General features: G+C 61.5%; 1 protein-coding gene across 5 annotated transcripts in view; it reads right to left on the bottom strand.

Moving 5' to 3' along the window:
• Positions 1 to 20197, bottom strand: part of tmc5 (transmembrane channel like 5) — a 266568-nt gene that overhangs the window by 63189 nt on the left and 183182 nt on the right. For all 5 annotated transcript variants that reach the window (XM_072481874.1, XM_072481877.1, XM_072481878.1 and 2 more), the window contains 2 exons: positions 16912 to 17007; positions 16721 to 16796 (listed from right to left, as the gene is read on the bottom strand). In XM_072481874.1, the coding sequence (XP_072337975.1) occupies positions 16721 to 16796; positions 16912 to 17007 (172 nt within the window). The remainder of the gene's footprint in view (positions 1 to 16720; positions 16797 to 16911; positions 17008 to 20197) is intronic.

Raw genomic sequence — 20197 nt, 5'->3', positions numbered from 1 at the left:
CGTCCCCTCCTGACATCAGCGCGCTGTCCCAGTACCGTCTCCTCCTGACGTCAGCGCGCTCTCCCAGTACCGTCTCCTCCTGACGTCAGCGCGCTGTCCCAGTGCCGTCCCCTCCTGACATCAGCGCGCTGTCCCAGTCCCGTCTCCTCCTGACGTCAGCGCGCTGTCCCAGTGCCGTCTCCTCATGACGTCAGCGCGCTGTCCCAGTCCCGTCTCCTCCTGACGCAGCGCCCTGTCCCAGTCCCGTCTCCTCCTGGCATCAGCGCGCTGTCCCAGTCCCGTCTCCTCCTGACGTCAGCGCGCTGTCCCAGTGCCGTCTCCTCATGACGTCAGCGCGCTGTCCCAGTCCCGTCTCCTCCTGGCATCAGCGCGCTGTCCCAGTACCGTCTCCTCCTGACGTCAGCGCGCTGTCCCAGTACCGTCTCCTCCTGACGTCACCGCGCTGTCCCAGTCCCATCTCCTCCTGACGTCAGCGCGCTGTCCCAGTACCGTCCCCTCCTGACATCAGCGCGCTGTCCCAGTACCGTCTCCTCCTGACGTCAGCGCGCTCTCCCAGTACCGTCTCCTCCTGACGTCAGCGCGCTATCCCAGTACCGTCCCCTCCTGACATCAGCGCGCTGTCCCAGTACCGTCTCCTCCTGATGTCAGCGCGCTGTCCCAGTACCGTCCCCTCCTGACGTCAGCGCGCTGTCCCAGTAACGTCTCCTCCTGACGCCAGCGCGCTGTCCCAGTACCGTCTCCTCCTGATGTCAGCGCCCTGTCCCAGTACCGTCTGCTCCTGACGTCAGCGCGCTGTCCCAGTAACGTCTCCTCCTGACGTCAGCGCGCTGTCCCAGTACCGTCTCCTCCTGACGTCAGCGCGCTGTCCCAGTCCCGTCTCCTCCTGACGTCAGCGCGCTGTCCCAGTCCCGTCTCCTCCTGACGCCAGCGCGCTGTACCAGTACCGTCTGCTCCTGACGTCAGCGCCCAGTCCCAGTCCCATCTCCTCCTGACGTCAGCGCGCTGTCCCAGTACCGTCTCCTCCTGACGTCAGCGCGCTGTCCCAGTCCCGTCTCCTCCTGGCATCAGCGCGCTGTCCCAGGCCCGTCTCCTCCTGACGTCAGCGCCTTGTCCCAGTACCGTCTCCTCCTGACGTCAGTGTGCTGTCCCAGTACCGTCTCCTCCTGACGTCAGCGCGCTGTCCCAGTCCCGTCTCCTCCTGACGTCAGCGCGCTGTCCCAGTACCGTCTCCTCCTGACGTCAGCGCGCTGTCCCAGTACCGTCTCCTCCTGACGTCAGCGCGCTGTCCCAGTCCCGTCTCCTCCTGACGTCAGCGCGCTGTCCCAGTACCGTCTCCTCCTGACGTCAGCGCCCTGTCCCAGTCCCGTCTCCTCCTGACGTCAGCGCGCTGTCCCAGTCCCGTCTCCTCCTGACGTCAGCGCGCTGTCCCAGTCCCGTCTCCTCCTGACGTCAGTGCGCTGTCCCAGTCCCGTCTCCTCCTGACGTCAGCGCGCTGTCCCAGTACCGTCTCCTCCTGGCGTCAGCGCGCTGTCCCCGTACCGCCTCCTCCTGATGTCAGCGCGCTATCCCAGTACCGTCTCCTCCTGACGTCAGTGCGCTGTCCCAGTACCGCCTCCTCCTGACGTCAGCGCCCTGTCCCAGTACTGTCTCCTCCTGACGCAGCGCCCTGTCCCAGTCCCGTCTCCACCTGACGCCAGCGCGCTGTCCCAGTACCGTCTGCTCCTGACGTCAGCGCGCTGTCCCAGTCCCGTCTCCTCCTGACGTCAGCGCGCTATCCCAGTACTGTCTCCTCCTGACGTCAACGCGCTGTCCCAGTGCCGTCTCCTCCTGACGTCAGCGCGCTGTCCCAGTACCGTCTGCTCCTGACGTCAGCGCGCTGTCCCAGTCCCGTCTCCTCCTGACGTCACGCGCTGTCCCAGTACCGTCTCCTCTTGACGTCAGCGCGCTGTCCCAGTCCCGCCTCCTCCTGACGTCAGCGCGCTGTCCCAGTACCGTCTCCTCCTGACGTCAGCACGCTGTCCCAGTACCGTCTCCTCCTGACGTCAGCGCGCTGTCCCAGTCCCGCCTACTCCTGACGTCAGCGCGCTGTCCCAGTACCGTCTCCTCCTGACGTCAACGCGCTGTCCCAGTGCCGTCTCCTCCTGACGTCAGCGCGCTGTCCCAGTACCGTCTGCTCCTGACGTCAGCGCGCTGTCCCAGTCCCGTCTCCTCCTGACGTCACGCGCTGTCCCAGTACCGTCTCCTCTTGACGTCAGCGCGCTGTCCCAGTACCGTCTCCTCCTGACGTCAGCACGCTGTCCCAGTCCCGTCTCCTCCTGGCGTCAGCGCGCTGTCCCAGTCCCACCTCCTCCAGACGTCAGCGCGCTCTCCCAGTACCGTCTCCTCCTGACATCAGCGCGCTGTCCCAGTAACGTCTCCTCCTGACGTCAGCGCGCTGTCCCAGTACCGTCTCCTCCTGACGTCAGCGCGCTGTCCCAGTACCGTCTCCTCCTGACGTCAGCGCGCTGTCCCAGTCCCGTCTCCTCCTGGCGTCAGCGCGCTGTCCCAGTACCGTCCCCTCCTGACGTCAGCGCGCTGTCCCAGTAACGTCTCCTCCTGACGTCAGCGCGCTGTCCCAGTACCGTCTCCTCCTGACGTCAGCGCGCTGTCCCAGTACCGTCTCCTCCTGACGTCAGCGCGCTGTCCCAGTCCCGTCTCCTCCTGGCGTCAGCGCGCTGTCCCAGTCCCGTCTCCTCCTGACGTCACCGCTCTGTCCCAGTCCCGTCTCCTCCTGACGTCAGCGGGCTGTCCCAGTCCCGTCTCCTCCTGGCATCAGCGCGCTGTCCCAGTACCGTCTCCTCCTGACGTCAGCGCGCTGTCCCAGTGCCGTCTCCTCATGACGTCAGCGCGCTGTCCCAGTCCCGTCTCCTCCTGGCATCAGCGCGCTGTCCCAGTCCCGTCTCCTCCTGACGTCAGCGCGCTGTCCCAGTGCCGTCTCCTCATGACGTCAGCGCGCTGTCCCAGTCCCGTCTCCTCCTGACGCAGCGCCCTGTCCCAGTCCCGTCTCCTCCTGGCATCAGCGCGCTGTCCCAGTCCCGTCTCCTCCTGACGTCAGCGCGCTGTCCCAGTACCGTCTCCTCCTGACGTCAGCGCGCTGTCCCAGTACCGTCTCCTCCTGACGTCACCGCACTGTCCCAGTCCCATCTCCTCCTGACGTCAGCGCGCTGTCCCAGTACCGTCCCCTCCTGACATCAGCGCGCTGTCCCAGTACCGTCTCCTCCTGACGTCAGCGCGCTCTCCCAGTACCGTCTCCTCCTGACGTCAGCGCGCTGTCCCAGTGCCGTCCCCTCCTGACATCAGCGCGCTGTCCCAGTACCGTCTCCTCCTGACGTCAGCGCGCTGTCCCAGTACCGTCCCCTCCTGACGTCAGCGCGCTGTCCCAGTAACGTCTCCTCCTGACGTCAGCGCGCTTTCCCAGTACCGTCTCCTCCTGACGTCAGCGCGCTGTCCCAGTACCGTCTCCTCCTGGCGTCAGCGCGCTGTCCCAGTCCCGTCTCCTCCTGACGTCAGTGCGCTGTCCCAGTCCCGTCTCCTCCTGGCGTCAGCGCGCTGTCCCAGTCCCGTCTCCTCCTGACGTCACCGCTCTGTCCCAGTCCCGTCTCCTCCTGACGTCAGCGGGCTGTCCCAGTACCGTCTCCTCCTGACGTCAGCGCGCTGTCCCAGTGCCGTCTCCTCATGACGTCAGCGTGCTGTCCCAGTCCCGTCTCCTCCTGGCATCAGCGCGCTGTCCCAGTACCGTCTCCTCCTGACGTCAGCGCGCTGTCCCAGTGCCGTCTCCTCATGACGTCAGCGCGCTGTCCCAGTCCCGTCTCCTCCTGGCATCAGCGCGCTGTCCCAGTCCCGTCTCCTCCTGACGTCAGCGCGCTGTCCCAGTGCCGTCTCCTCATGACGTCAGCGCGCTGTCCCAGTCCCGTCTCCTCCTGACGCAGCGCCCTGTCCCAGTCCCGTCTCCTCCTGGCATCAGCGCGCTGTCCCAGTCCCGTCTCCTCCTGACGTCAGCGCGCTGTCCCAGTGCCGTCTCCTCATGACGTCAGCGCGCTGTCCCAGTCCCGTCTCCTCCTGGCATCAGCGCGCTGTCCCAGTACCGTCTCCTCCTGACGTCAGCGCGCTGTCCCAGTACCGTCTCCTCCTGACGTCACCGCGCTGTCCCAGTCCCATCCCCTCCTGACGTCAGCGCGCTGTCCCAGTACCGTCCCCTCCTGACATCAGCGCGCTGTCCCAGTACCGTCTCCTCCTGACGTCAGCGCGCTCTCCCAGTACCGTCTCCTCCTGACGTCAGCGCGCTATCCCAGTACCGTCCCCTCCTGACATCAGCGCGCTGTCCCAGTACCGTCTCCTCCTGATGTCAGCGCGCTGTCCCAGTACCGTCCCCTCCTGACGTCAGCGCGCTGTCCCAGTAACGTCTCCTCCTGACGTCAGCGCGCTGTCCCAGTACCGTCTCCTCCTGATGTCAGCGCCCTGTCCCAGTACCGTCTGCTCCTGACGTCAGCGCGCTGTCCCAGTAACGTCTCCTCCTGACGTCAGCGCGCTGTCCCAGTACCGTCTCCTCCTGACGTCAGCGCGCTGTCCCAGTCCCGTCTCCTCCTGACGTCAGCGCGCTGTCCCAGTCCCGTCTCCTCCTGACGCCAGCGCGCTGTACCAGTACCGTCTGCTCCTGACGTCAGCGCCCAGTCCCAGTCCCATCTCCTCCTGACGTCAGCGCGCTGTCCCAGTACCGTCTCCTCCTGACGTCAGCGCGCTGTCCCAGTCCCGTCTCCTCCTGGCATCAGCGCGCTGTCCCAGGCCCGTCTCCTCCTGACGTCAGCGCCTTGTCCCAGTACCGTCTCCTCCTGACGTCAGTGTGCTGTCCCAGTACCGTCTCCTCCTGACGTGAGCGCGCTGTCCCAGTCCCGTCTCCTCCTGACGTCAGCGCGCTGTCCCAGTACCGTCTCCTCCTGACGTCAGCGCGCTGTCCCAGTACCGTCTCCTCCTGACGTCAGCGCGCTGTCCCAGTCCCGTCTCCTCCTGACGTCAGCGCGCTGTCCCAGTACCGTCTCCTCCTGACGTCAGCGCCCTGTCCCAGTCCCGTCTCCTCCTGACGTCAGCGCGCTGTCCCAGTCCCGTCTCCTCCTGACGTCAGCGCGCTGTCCCAGTCCCGTCTCCTCCTGACGTCAGTGCGCTGTCCCAGTCCCGTCTCCTCCTGACGTCAGCGCGCTGTCCCAGTACCGTCTCCTCCTGGCGTCAGCGCGCTGTCCCCGTACCGCCTCCTCCTGATGTCAGCGCGCTATCCCAGTACCGTCTCCTCCTGACGTCAGTGCGCTGTCCCAGTACCGCCTCCTCCTGACGTCAGCGCCCTGTCCCAGTACTGTCTCCTCCTGACGCAGCGCCCTGTCCCAGTCCCGTCTCCACCTGACGCCAGCGCGCTGTCCCAGTACCGTCTGCTCCTGACGTCAGCGCGCTGTCCCAGTCCCGTCTCCTCCTGACGTCAGCGCGCTATCCCAGTACTGTCTCCTCCTGACGTCAACGCGCTGTCCCAGTGCCGTCTCCTCCTGACGTCAGCGCGCTGTCCCAGTACCGTCTGCTCCTGACGTCAGCGCGCTGTCCCAGTCCCGTCTCCTCCTGACGTCACGCGCTGTCCCAGTACCGTCTCCTCTTGACGTCAGCGCGCTGTCCCAGTACCGTCTCCTCCTGACGTCAGCGCGCTGTCCCAGTACCGTCTCCTCCTGACGTCAGCGCGCTGTCCCAGTCCCGCCTACTCCTGACGTCAGCGGGCTGTCCCAGACCCGCCTCCTCCTGACGTCAGCGCCCTGTCCCAGTGCCGTCTCCTCCTGACGTCAGCGCGCTGTCCCAGTACCGTCTCCTCCTGACGTCAACGCGCTGTCCCAGTGCCGTCTCCTCCTGACGTCAGCGCGCTGTCCCAGTACCGTCTGCTCCTGACGTCAGCGCGCTGTCCCAGTCCCGTCTCCTCCTGACGTCACGCGCTGTCCCAGTACCGTCTGCTCCTGACGTCAGCGCGCTGTCCCAGTACCGTCTCCTCCTGACGTCAGCGCGCTGTCCCAGTCCCGTCTCCTCCTGACGTCAGCGCCCTGTCCCAGTACCGTCTCCTCCTGACGTCAGGGCCCTGTCCCAGTCCCGTCTCCTCCTGACGTCAGCGCGCTGTCCCAGTAACGTCTCCTCTTGACGTCAGCGCGCTGTCCCAGTACCGTCTCCTCCTGACGTCAGCACGCTGTCCCAGTACCGTCTCCTCCTGACGTCAGCGCGCTGTCCCAGTCCCGCCTCCTCCTGACGTCAGCGGGCTGTCCCAGACCCGCCTCCTCCTGACGTCAGCGCCCTGTCCCAGTGCCGTCTCCTCCTGACGTCAGCGCGCTGTCCCAGTACCGTCTCCTCCTGACGTCAGTGCGCTGTCCCAGTACCGTCTCCTCCTGACGTCAGCGCGCTGTCCCAGTCCCGTCTCCTCCTGACGTCAGCGCGCTGTCCCAGTGCCGTCTCCTCCTGACGTCAGCGCGCTGTCCCAGTCCCGTCTCCTCCTGACGTCACGCGCTGTCCCAGTACCGTCTCCTCCTGATGTCAGTGCGCTGTCCCAGTACCGTCTCCTCCTGACGTCAGCGCGCTATCCCAGTACCCTCTCGTCCTGACATCAGTGCGCTGTCCCAGTACCGTCTGCTCCTGACGTCAGCGCTCTGTCCCAGTGCCGTCTCCTCCTAACGTCAGCGCGCTGTCCCAGTACCGTCTCCTCCTGACGTCAGCGCTCTGTCCCAGTGCCGTCTCCTCCTAACGTCAGCGCGCTGTCCCAGTACCGTCTCCTCCTGACGTCAACGCGCTGTCCCAGTCCCGTCTCCTCCTGACGTCAGTGCCCTGTCCCAGTACCGTCTCCTCCTGACGTCAGCGCGCTGTCCCAGTCCCGTCTCCTCCTGACGTCAGCGCCCTGTCCCAGTACCGTCTCCTCCTGACGTCAGCGCGCTGTCCCAGTTCCGTCTCCTCCTGGCGTCAGCGCGCTGTCCCAGTACCGTCTCCTCCTGACGTCAGCGCGCTGTCCCAGTACCGTATCCTCCTGACGTCAGCGCGCTGTCCCAGTCCCGTCTCCTCCTGACGTCAGCGGGCTGTCCCAGTACCGTCTCCTCCTGACGTCAGCGCGCTGCCCCAGTCCCGTCTCCTCCTGACGTCAGCGGGCTGTCCCAGTACCGTCTCCTCCTGACGTCAGCGCCCTGTCCCAGTACCGTCCCCTCCTGACATCAGCGCGCTGTCCCAGTACCGTCTCCTCCTGACGTCAGCGCGCTGTCCCAGTACCGTCCCCTCCTGACGTCAGCGCGCTGTCCCAGTAACGTCTCCTCCTGACGTCAGCGCGCTGTCCCAGTACCGTCTCCTCCTGACGTCAGCGCGCTGTCCCAGTCCCGTCTCCTCCTGACGCCAGCGCGCTGTCCCAGTACCGTCCCCTCCTGACGTCAGCGCCCAGTCCCAGTCCCGTCTCCTCCTGACGTCAGCACGCTGTCCCAGTCCCATCTCCTCCTGACGTCAGCGCGCTGTCCCAGTACCGTCTCCTCCTGACGTCAGCGCTCTGTCCCAGTGCCGTCTGCTCCTGACGTCAGCACCCTGTCCCAGTACCGTCTGCTCCTGACGTCAGCGCCCTGTCCCAGTCCCGTCTCCTCCTGACGTCAGTGCGCTGTCCCAGTCCCGTCTCCTCCTGACGTCAGCGCGCTGTCCCAGTCCCGTCTCCTCCTGACGTCAGCGCGCTGCCCCAGTCCCGTCTCCTCCTGACGTCAGCGGGCTGTCCCAGTACCGTCTCCTCCTGACGTCAGCGCCCTGCCCCAGTACCGTCCCCTCCTGACATCAGCGCGCTGTCCCAGTACCGTCTCCTCCTGACGTCAGCGCGCTGTCCCAGTACCGTCTCCTCCTGACGTCAGCGCGCTGTCCCAGTCCCGTCTCCTCCTGACGCCAGCGCGCTGTCCCAGTACCGTCCCCTCCTGACGTCAGCGCCCAGTCCCAGTCCCGTCTCCTCCTGACGTCAGCACGCTGTCCCAGTACCGTCTGCTCCTGACGTCAGCGCCCAGTCCCAGTCCCGTCTCCTCCTGACGTCAGCGTGCTGTCCCAGTCCCGTCTCCTCCTGACGTCAGCACCCTGTCCCAGTACCGTCTGCTCCTGACGTCAGCGCGCTGTCCCAGTACCGTCTCCTCCTGGCGTCAGCGCGCTGTCCCAGTCCCGTCTCCTCCTGACGTCAGCGCGCTGTCCCAGTCCCGTCTCCTCCTGGCGTCAGCGCCCTGTCCCAGTCCCGTCTCCTCCTGACGTCAGTGCGCTGTCCCAGTCCCGTCTCCTCCTGACGTCAGCGCGCTGTCCCAGTACCGTCTCCTCCTGACGTCAGCGCGCTGTCCCCGTACCGCCTCCTCCTGATGTCAGCGCGCTATCCCAGTACCGTCTCCTCCTGACGTCAGTGCGCTGTCCCAGTACCGCCTCCTCCTGACGTCAGCGCCCTGTCCCAGTACCGTCTCCTCCTGACGCAGCGCCCTGTCCCAGTCCCGTCTCCTCCTGACGCCAGCGCGCTGTCCCAGTAGTGTCTGCTCCTGACATCAGCGCGCTGTCCCAGTCCCGTCTCCTCCTGACGTCAGCGCGCTATCCCAGTACCGTCTCCTCCTGACGTCAACGCGCTGTCCCAGTACCGTCTCCTCCTGACGTCAGCGCGCTGTCCCAGTCCCGTCTCCTCCTGACGTCAGCGCGCTGTCCCAGTCCCGTCTCCTCCTGACGTCAGCGCGCTGTCCCAGTCCCGTCTCCTCCTGACGTCACGCGCAGTCCCAGTACCGTCTCCTCCTGATGTCAGCGCGCTGTCCCAGTGCCGTCTCCTCCTGACGTCAGCGCGCTCTCCCAGTACCACCTCCTCCTGACGTCAGCGCGCTGTCCCAGTATCACCTCCTCCTGACGTCAGCGCGCTCTCCCAGTACCACCTCCTCCTGACGTCAGCGCGCTGTCCCAGTCCCGTCTCCTCCTGACGTCAGCGCGCTGTCCCAGTCCCATCTCCTCCTGATGTCAGCGCCCTGTCCCAGTACCGTCTCCTCCTGACGTCAGCGCTCTGTCCCAGTGCCGTCTCCTCCTAACGTCAGCGCGCTGTCCCAGTACCGTCTCCTCCTGACGTCAACGCGCTGTCCCAGTCCCGTCTCCTCCTGACGTCAGTGCCCTGTCCCAGTACCGTCTCCTCCTGACGTCAGCGCGCTGTCCCAGTCCCGTCTCCTCCTGACGTCAGCGCCCTGTCCCAGTCCCGTCTCCTCCTGACGTCAGCGCGCTGTCCCAGTCCCGTCTCCTCCTGACGTCAGCGCGCTGTCCCAGTTCCGTCTCCTCCTGGCGTCAGCGCGCTGTCCCAGTACCGTCTCCTCCTGACGTCAGCGCGCTGTCCCAGTACCGTATCCTCCTGACGTCAGCGCGCTGTCCCAGTCCCGTCTCCTCCTGACGTCAGCGGGCTGTCCCAGTACCGTCTCCTCCTGACGTCAGCGCGCTGTCCCAGTACCGTCTCCTCCTGACGTCAGCGCGCTGTCCCAGTACCGTCTCCTCTTGACGTCAGCGCGCTGTCCCAGTACCGTCTCCTCCTGACGTCAGCACGCTGTCCCAGTACCGTCTCCTCCTGACGTCAGCGCGCTGTCCCAGTACCGTCTCCTCCTGACGTCAGCGCGCTGTCCCAGTCCCGTCTCCTCTTGACGTCAGCGCGCTGTCCCAGTACCGTCTCCTCCTGACGTCAGCGCGCTGTCCCAGTACCGTCTCCTCCTGACGTCAGCGCGCTGTCCCAGTCCCGTCTCCTCCTGACGTCAGCGCGCTGTCCCAGTCCCGTCTCCTCCTGACGTCAGAGCGCTGTCCCAGTTCCGTCTCCTCCTGACGTCAGCGCGCTGTCCCAGTACCGTCTCCTACTGACTTTGGAGGAGGAAGAAGAGAATACTGCCATGTCCACCCACACCCTCCTTCAGCGCAGATCGATGCAACTTGGGGGGTTGGGGGGAAATCCAATTAAGGGGTAATTTAGTGGCCAATCCACCTAACCTGCACATCTTTGGGTTGGGGGGTTGAGACCCACGCAGACACTGAGAGAATGTGCAAAGTCCACATGGACAGTGACCCGGGGCTGGGATCGAACCCGGGTTCTTTGCACCGTGAGGCAGCAGTGCTAACCACTATTGTGCCACTGTGCTGCCCTTGATCCTAATAACGATCTAGGACTATAGTGAACTATAGTCACAACATACATTGGATACAGACTTGGGGGAGGTGTAGTATAAGGATCTGGCATATACAGGGTTAACTTGGTACCACCCATACAGTGGTACGAGGGAGCAGAAGGCCCAGGGTCAGTGTGGAGATAATGAGGGGCATCGATAAGGTAGATAGTCAACATCTTTTCCCAAAGGTAGAGGAGTCTAGAACTAGAGGACAAAGGTTTAAGGTGAGAGGGGAGAGATACAAAAGAGACCAGAGGGGAAATTCTTTCACACAGAGGGTGGTGAGGGTGGGCTGCCAGAGGCAGTGGTAGAGGCGGGTACAATTTTGTCCTTTAAAAAGCAGTTAGACAGTTACATGGGCAGGGTGGGTATAGAGGGATATGGGCCTAATGTGGGCAAGTGGGACTAGCTTAGTGATAGAAACTGGGCGCCCTGGACAAGCCGGGCCGAAGGGCCTGTTTCTGTGCTGTAAACCTCTATGACTCCAAGGTATTAGACAGAGGTACGTGCAGACCAAAGCAATGCGGCAGCTCCCAGCTGGTACTGTATCTAAATAGCTTTGGCAGTTATGAAAGTTTACAGTTAACCCACTTCAGATGACCAAGACCACAAAAACTCACGAGACACAGCCAACAACAGACGCCTGTCTGGAAAGGTTGGCAGCTGTCTTGGGGGCCCAGCTCCTGCAGAGTGCTGGTTTCTCCTGGATTTGTGCTCAGACCTGGGAACAGGATGGAGAAGTCAGCAGTACCTCCATCCCTGCCTGTGGACGTCAGGGTTCCACCCAGGTGTAAACATGGGGTTAGAAACGTTCTCAAGTATTGGATACACACTGGTGGCAGGGAATTCACTTGTCAGCACATTTGTCACAAATGTGCCCGTGTCTGCTGCACTGTGCCCGTGTCTGCCGCACTGTGCCCCTGTCTGCCGCACTGTGCCCCTGTCTGCCGCACTGTGCCCCTGTCTGCCGCACTGTGCCCGTGTCTGCCGCACTGTGCCCGTGTCTGCCGCACTGTGCCCGTGTCTGCCGCACTGTGCCCGTGTCTGCCGCACTGTGTCCCTGTCTGCCGCACTGTGCCCGTGTCTGCCGCACTGTGCCCCTGTCTGCCGCACTGTGCCCGTGTCTGCCGCACTGTGCCCCTGTCTGCCGCACTGTGCCCGTGTCTGCCGCACTGTGCCCGTGTCTGCCGCACTGTGCCCGTGTCTGCCGCACTGTGCCCGTGTCTGCCGCACTGTGCCCCTGTCTGCCGCACTGTGCCCGTGTCTGCCGCACTGTGCCCGTGTCTGCCGCACTGTGTCCGTGTCTGCCGCACTGTGCCCGTGTCTGCCGCACTGTGCCCGTGTCTGCCGCACTGTGCCCGTGTCTGCCGCACTGTGCCCCTGTCTGCCGCTCTGTGCCCCTGTCTGCCGCACTGTGCCCCTGTCTGCCGCACTGTGCCCGTGTCTGCCGCACTGTGCCCGTGTCTGCCGCACTGTGCCCGTGTCTGCCGCACTGTGCCCCTGTCTGCCGCAGTGTGCCCATGTCTGCCGCACTGTGCCCGTGTCTGCCGCACTGTGCCCGTGTCTGCCGCACTGTGCCCGTGTCTGCCGCACTGTGCCCGTGTCTGCCGCACTGTGCCCCTGTCTGCCGCACTGTGCCCCTGTCTGCCGCACTGTGCCCCTGTCTGCCGCACTGTGCCCCTGTCTGCCGCACTGTGCCCCTGTCTGCCGCTCTGTGCCCCTGTCTGCCGCTCTGTGCCCGCGTCTGCTGCTCTGTGCCCATGTCTGCCGCACTGTGCCCGTGTCTGCCGCTCTGTGCCCGTGTCTGCCGCATTGTGCCCGTGCCTGCCGCACTGTGCCCGTGTCTGCCGCACTGTGCCCGTGTCTGCCACACTGTGCCCCTTTCTGCCGCACTGTGCCCCTGTCTGCCGCTCTGTGCCCGTGTCTGCCGCACTGTGCCCGTGTCTGCCGCACTGTGCCCGTGTCTGCCGCACTGTGCCCATGTCTGCCGCTCTGTGCCCCTGTCTGCCGCACTGTGCCCGTGTCTGCCGCACTGTGCCCGTGTCTGCCGCACTGTGTCCGTGTCTGCCGCACTGTGCCCGTGTCTGCCACACTGTGCCCGTGTCTGCCGCACTGTGCCCCTGTCTGCCGCACTGTGCCCGTGTCTGCCGCACTGTGCCCGTGTCTGCCGCACTGTGCCCATGTCTGCCGCTCTGTGCCCCTGTCTGCCGCACTGTGCCCGTGTCTGCCGCACTGTGCCCGTGTCTGCCGCACTGTGTCCGTGTCTGCCGCACTGTGCCCGTGTCTGCTGCACTGTGCCCGTGTCTGCCGCACTGTGCCCGTGTCTGCCGCACTGTGCCCGTGTCTGCCGCACTGTGCCCCTGTCTGCCGCTCTGTGCCCGTGTCTGCCGCTCTGTGCCCCTGTCTGCCGCACTGTGCCCGTGTCTGCCGCACTGTGCCCGTGTCTGCCGCACTGTGTCCGTGTCTGCCGCACTGTGCCCGTGTCTGCCGCACTGTGTCCGTGTCTGCCGCACTGTGCCCGTGTCTGCTGCACTGTGCCCCTGTCTGCTGCTCTGTGCCCGTGTCTGCCGCACTGTGTCCGTGTCTGCCGCACTGTGCCCCTGCCTGCCGCACTGTGCCCGTGTCTGCCGCACTGTGTCCGTGTCTGCCGCACTGTGCCCGTGTCTGCCGCACTGTGTCCGTGTCTGCCGCACTGTGTCCGTGTCTGCTGCATTGTGCCCGTGTCTGCCGCACTGTGCCCCTGTCTGCCGCACTGTGCCCGTGTCTGCCGCACTGTGCCCGTGTCTGCCGCACTGTGCCCCTGTCTGCCGCACTGTGCCCGTGTCTGCCGCACTGTGCCCGTGTCTGCCGCTCTGTCCCCGTGTCTGCCGCACTGTGCCCCTGTCTGCCGCTCTGTGCCCGTGTCTGCCGCACTGTGCCCCTGTCTGCCGCACTGTGCCCGTGTCTGCTGCACTGTGCCCCTGTCTGCCGCACTGTGCCCGTGTCTGCCGCACTGTGCCCCTGCCTGCCGCACTGTGCCCGTGTCTGCCGCACTGTGCCCCTGTCTGCCGCACTGTGCCCGTGTCTGCCGCACTGTGCCCGTGTCTGCCGCTCTGTGCCCCTGTCTGCCGCACTGTGCCCGTGTCTGCCGCACTGTGCCCCTGTCTGCCGCACTGTGCCCGTGTCTGCCGCACTGTGCCCCTGTCTGCCGCACTGTGTCCGTGTCTGCCGCTCTGTGCCCGTGTCTGCCGCACTGTGCCCGTGTCTGCCGCACTGTGCCCGTGTCTGCCGCACTGTGCCCGTGTCTGCCGCACTGTGCCCGTGTCTGCCGCACTGTGCCCGTGTCTGCCGCACTGTGCCCCTGTCTGCCGCACTGTGCCCGTGTCTGCCGCACTGTGCCCGTGTCTGCCGCACTGTGTCCGTGTCTGCCGCACTGTGCCCGTGTCTGCCGCACTGTGCCCGTGTCTGCCGCACTGTGCCCGTGTCTGCCGCACTGTGCCCGTGTCTGCCGCACTGTGCCCCTGTCTGCCGCACTGTGCCCGTGTCTGCCGCACTGTGCCCGTGTCTGCCGCACTGTGCCCGTGTCTGCCGCACTGTGCCCGTGTCTGCCGCCCTGTGCCCCTGTCTGCCGCACTGTGCCCGTGTCTGCCTCACTGTGCCCGTGTCTGCCGCACTGTGCCCGTGTCTGCCGCACTGTGCCCGTGTCTGCCGCACTGTGCCCCTGTCTGCCGCACTGTGCCCCTGTCTGCCGCACTGTGCCCGTGCCTGCTGCACTGTGCCCGTGTCTGCCGCACTGTGCCCGTGTCTGCCGCACTGTGCCCCTGTCTGCCGCACTGTGCCCGTGTCTGCCGCACTGTGCCCGTGTCTGCCGCACTGTGCCCGTGTCTGCCGCACTGTGCCCGTGTCTGCCGCACTGTGCCCGTGTCTGCCGCACTGTGCCCGTGTCTGCCGCACTTTGCCCGTGTCTGCCGCACTGTGCCCGTGTCTGCCGCACTGTGCCCGTGTCTGCCGCACTGTGCCCCTGTCTGCTGCACTGTGCCCGTGTCTGCCGCACTGTGCCCCTGTCTGCCGCTCTGTGCCCCTGTCTGCCGCACTGTGCCCGTGTCTGCCGCACTGTGCCCGTGTCTGCCGCACTGTGCCCGTGTCTGCCGCACTTTGCCCGTGTCTGCCGCACTGTGCCCGTGTCTGCCGCACTGTGCCCCTGTCTGCTGCACTGTGCCCCTGTCTGCCGCACTGTGCCCGTGTCTGCCGCACTGTGCCCCTGTCTGCCGCTCTGTGCCCCTGTCTGCCGCACTGTGCCCGTGTCTGCCGCACTGTGCCCGTGTCTGCCGCTCTGTGCCCCTGTCTGCCGCACTGTGCCCGTGTCTGCCGCACTGTGCCCGTGTCTGCCGCACTGTGCCCGTGTCTGCCGCACTGTGCCCGTGTCTGCCGCACTGTGCCCCTGTCTGTCTGCCGCACTGTGCCCGTGTCTGCCGCACTGTGCCCGTGTCTGCCGCACTGTGCCCGTGTCTGCCGCACTGTGCCCGTGTCTGCCGCACTGTGCCCGTGTCTGCCGCACTGTGTCCGTGTCTGCCGCACTGTGCCCCTGTCTGGTGCGCTGTGCCCCTGTCTGCCGCACTGTGCCCGTGTCTGCCGCACTGTGCCCCTGTCTGCCGCACTGTGCCCGTGTCTGCCGCACTGTGCCCGTGTCTGCCGCACTGTGTCCGTGTCTGCCGCACTGTGCCCGTGTCTGCCCCACTGTGCCCGTGTCTGCCGCACTGTGCCCGTGTCTGCCGCACTGTGTCCGTGTCTGCCGCACTGTGCCCGTGTCTGCCGCACTGTGCCCGTGTCTGCCGCACTGTGCCCGTGTCTGCCGCACTGTGCCCGTGTCTGCCGCACTGTGCCTGTGTCTGCCGCACTGTGCCCATGTCTGCCGCATTGTTCCCCTGTCTGCCACACTGTGCCCGTGTCTGCCGCACTGTGCCCGTGTCTGCCGCACTGTGCCCCTGTCTGCCGCACTGTGCCCGTGTCTGCCGCACTGTGCCCCTGTCTGCCGCATTGTGCCCGTGTCTGCCGCACTGTGCCCGTGTCTGCCGCACTGTGCCCGTGTCTGCCGCACTGTGTCTGTGTCTGCCGCACTGTGCCCGTGTCTGCCGCACTGTGCCCGTGTCTCCCGCACTGTGCCCCTGTCTGCCGCACTTTGCCCGTGTCTGCCGCACTGTGCCCGTGTCTGCCGCACTGTGCCCATGTCTGCCGCATTGTGCCCCTGTCTGCCGCACTTTGCCCGTGTCTGCCGCACTGTGCCCATGTCTGCTGCATTGTGCCCCTGTCTGCCGCACTTTGCCCATGTCTGCCGCACTGTGCCCGTGTCTGCCGCACTGTGCCCATGTCTGCCGCATTGTGCCCATGTCTGCCGCACTGTGCCCGTGTCTGCCGCACTGTGCCCGTGTCTGCCACACTGTGCCCGTGTCTGCCACACTGTGCCCATGTCTGCCGCACTGTGCCCCTGTCTGCCGCATTGTGCCCATGTCTGCCGCACTGTGCCCCTGTCTGCCGCACTGTGCCCGTGTCTGCCGCACTGTGCCCGTGTCTGCCGCACTGTGCCCGTGTCTGCCGCACTGTGCCCCTGTCTGCCGCACTGTGCCCGTGTCTGCCGCACTGTGCCCCTGTCTGCCGCACTGTGTCCGTGTCTGCCGCACTGTGCCCGTGTCTGCCGCACTGTGCCCGTGTCTGCCGCACTGTGCCCGTGTCTGCCTCACTGTGCCCGTGTCTGCCGCACTGTGGCCATGCATTGTCATTATCATGTGGCTCATCTGAATGTTGGCCCTCTTCAGGGTCAACCCCTTCCACACCCTCCTTGTCCAAGAGGACATCTCCTCCCTTCATGTCTCCCTCGGGGAAATCATCCCCCCTTTGCAGAGCAAGTGGGAGTATGGTGCAGCAAATAATGATGATGTGGGAGAGTCTCTGTGGTGAATATTGGACAGCCACCTGACCAGTAACATCAGAAACACATCGTTAGGAGCCCAATGGTTTGCTTGATCATGGGCCTGGTGGCACAATATTGTACCTGTCCTCAAATATACTCTGTGGTCGACGTTGGATCTTTGTCACCAAGGAGCCCACCCTCTGCGTCCAGCCCCTCAAAGGAAGTGACTCAAGATGTTAATGTCCTGGGAACCGGCACAGACACACACAGGGTCTGCTGTCAGTCGTCACAAATAGTTTGCATATTCGGGGAGTAAAATCCTTTTCTGTTAATGAATTGCACAGACTGCTCTCAATGCCACATGACAATTTCCTTATAAATCTGCCTAGTTTGCTATTATGACAGGTGTACTATAATATCATGTAAGCAATGACAGTTTGACAGTTTCAAGTTTCGCAGTTAACAAAGAGTTTCAAATGTTCGTGCGTGATCGCACTATTCTCAACAATCTGTTTAAACATACCTGCAGTATATTGATCGATATATTGGTGTTACCGTCCTTACACAAATCATTAACATTTCTAGATACTCCAAATGAATTGTAGCAGAGGACTTTTTACCATACCTTCTTGACATGAAATATAATGAAGAACTTTATGATCTGTATCGCTGGTAAAAGGGGTGCAAAGAAAAGTCCAATCCTAAAATGTAAGTTTTTAAATGAAGAACTATAAGTAAACAGCATTGGAATACATTAAAAATGTGTCATTTTATAGATTTTAAAAAGTTTGTAAGATGCATTTAATTTTGACCTACCATGCTAGAGTTTGTGCGTAGATTAAGCCCAATACATTCCTTGCAATGTCAAATTCCGGAACTCCGAGTTGATGGCAGCAATGCGTTCCCATGATGCTAATAATAATAATGATAATCTTTATTGTCACAAGTAGGCTTACATTAACAATGCAATAAAGTTACTGTGAAAAGCCCCTAGTCACCACACTCCGGCACCTGTTCGGGTACACGGAGGGAGAATTCAGAATGTCCAATTCACCTAACAGCACGTTTTTCAGGACTTGTGGGAGGAAACCGGAGCACCCGGAGGAAACCCACGCAGACACGGGGAGAACGTGCAGACTCCGCACAGACAGTGACCCAAGCCGGGAATCGAACCTGGGACCCTGGCGCTGTGAAGCAACTGTGCTAACCACTGTGCCACCGTGCTTTTAGAAACCAAGTGTTCAATCAATGCTATTCCATAAAAAGTATTTATGCTTTATAATTCCAAGTTATTTCAGATATTAATGGTAAAATATGTCACACAATTCAATCTAGACCAGCGATGGGCAACGCAGGCTGGTGAGTGCTCCTCCTTCATCCCAGTGGATTGAAATCGGGATTGTTCACTAACCGTGACCACATGAATCAGATTAAATATATTTAATTTTCGCCAAATAATTCATAGTGAGTTATAGAAAATGTTTAATCATTCTATATTAATGGAACTGACAACTTCAAATGGTAAAAACAGAGGAAATATTGACACTGTAGCCACAGAGAGAATGCCCGGCTCTCACAGTCAGTGTTGTGAGCAATCAACACGCATCTCACTTCACTCGCTCTCGTGTCACTTCAGTCACACCAGAAGGGAAAAAATAACGGGGACGGAAATCAGCGGAACGTGGCGACCATTCGCGCGGGCAATGGCCAACGGGCAACAAAATGTCTCGTGGGCCGCACTCGGAACCCAGAAGGGGCACATGTGCCCCTGGGCTGCAGGATGCCAGTCACTGATCCCAACAGTAATAAATCGTGAAGGCTTGGATGAAGTGCCCTTAGTGAATTGCAAATCAGCATTTAACGTGAGTAATTCTGTTTCCAGTTCTGTAGCACTGTTATGGTCTAAATCCAAATAAAAATCTGAACATTTCTATAGCAGACCAAAAATTGACAATGTGGGTGGATGTCACTCATCTGGACCCATCACAAATTAAAATCTCAGATGGCCAGAACTGCCCGTGAAAAGATGCCTTTGACACAGAGAGCAACAGGCCATGGAAACCATGGTGGATAACCAATCAATAATGAACTGACAGGGTATTTCCGAATGGATTATAGTTTTTCTTTTCTAGTTTCAAGATGTGGAGATGCCGGCGTTGGACTGGGGTGGGCACAGTAAGAAGCATTACAACACCAGGTTAAAGTCCAACAGGTTTGTTTGGAATCACTAACTTTCGGAGCACTGCTCCTTCCTCAGGTGAGTCCAAAAGTTAGTGATTCCAAATATACCTGTTGGACTTTAACCTGGGGTTGTAAGACTAGTTTCAAGAAGGCAGCATCAAATAGTTTGCTGTGACAATATTGTATGTCACACAGTTTGGAAGTTGATTTAAACTTAACCAGTCAATGAGCAAGTTTGAATGTGGGTGGTAGGGAACTTGATCACTGGAATGAAAACTAATGGCGACCCCATCCATCTGCTCTCTGGGCCCCCCGTCGGGATGAAGTGTGTAATTGACAGCAGGAATCAGCTGCTGGAGCTGCCGGCTCCATTTCTCGTTGCTGTCTGGACTAGAAAATACTTTCAATCCAATGGATCTGGTTAAATAGGAAACAGGTCACCAGGGTCGACATAAATAACGATAGAACTCAGAACATAATGTGAAAAATAAAACCTTCCCTTTTTGGGATGGCTGGATTTTTTTGATTCATTGGATGTGGGCGTTGCTGGCTGGGCCATTGCTGTGGATCGAGAGTCACGTGTAGGCCAGACAAGGACGACAGACCAGGTAAGGACAACAGATTGGGCTAAATCACTGGCTTCTAAAGCAGACCAAGGCAGGCCAGCAGCACGGTTCAATTCCCGTACCAGCCTCCCTGAACAGGCGCCGGAATGTGGCGACTAGGGGCTTTTCACAGTAACTTCATTGAAGCCTACTTGTGACAATAAGCGATTTTCATTTCATTTCATTTCTTTCCGTAAAGGACATCAGTAAACCAGATGGGTTTTTACAACATTTGACAATGTTTCATGGTCACCATATTTTTATTGAATTCAAATTTCACCATCTGCAGTGGCGGGATTTGAACCCAGGTCCCCAGGTCTCTGGATTCCTAGCCCAGTGACAATACCACTGGGCGACTGCCTCCCTCCAGTTTTCATTGTAAAAATAATTAATGAGGCAGGCAGGCATGGGGCTGAGCATTAATAAGGGGATCAGGGGTTATGTGGAGAAGGCAGGAGAATGGGGATGAGAAAATATCAGCCATGATTGAATGGCGGAGCAGACTCGATGGGCCGAGTGGCCTAATTCTGCTCCTATGTCTTATGGTCTTATGAGCAAACGACCACCTATTCAGGGGCTGAGGCAAGATGATACAATAGTGCAAACATCACACTGGTTAAATTAGCTTAGTTCAACTTTTGTTTATCTGAGTGAAGCCTTTTAAAGGTAACAGTATCCAGCCAAAGGGTGGGGGTGGCAGTGGTGCAGCGGTACTGTCCCTGAACTAGTACTCCAGAGACCCAGGGGAACGCGCTGGCGAACCAGGTTCAAATCCCATCATGGCAGATGGTGAAATTTGAATTAAATAAAAAACTGGAATTAAAAGTCTCGTGATTACCATGAAACCATTTTCGATTATCATAAAAATCTGGTGCATTAATGCCCTCTAGGGAAGGAAATCTGCCGTCCTTACCTGGTCTGGCCTACATGTGACTCCAGACCCACAGCAATGTGGTTGACGCTGAAATGGCCAAGCAAGTCACCAAGGGTACTTAGGGATGGGCACTAAATGCTGGCCATAAGACACAGGAGCGAATTGGGCCACTCGGCCCATCGAGTTTGCTTCGCCATTCAGTCATGGCTGATATTTTTCTCATCCCCATTCTTGGTAGCGCAAGTGGCTAGCACTGCGGCTTCATAGCTCCAGGGTCCCAGGTTCGATTCCATGCTTGGTCACTGTCTGCGTGGAGTCTCCGCATTGTCCCGGTGTCTGTGTGGGTTTCCTCCGGGTGCTCTGGTTTCCTCCCACAGTCCAAAGATGTGCAGGTTAGGTGGATTGGCCGTGATAAATTGCCCTTCGTGTCCAAAAAGGTTAG

This window comes from Scyliorhinus torazame, chromosome 17 (assembly GCF_047496885.1).
Source record: "Scyliorhinus torazame isolate Kashiwa2021f chromosome 17, sScyTor2.1, whole genome shotgun sequence".
NCBI classification, from domain to species: Eukaryota; Metazoa; Chordata; class Chondrichthyes; order Carcharhiniformes; family Scyliorhinidae; genus Scyliorhinus; species Scyliorhinus torazame.
Note: the sequence above shows the minus strand (reverse complement) of the source record. Positions and strands in the feature narration are given on the sequence as shown.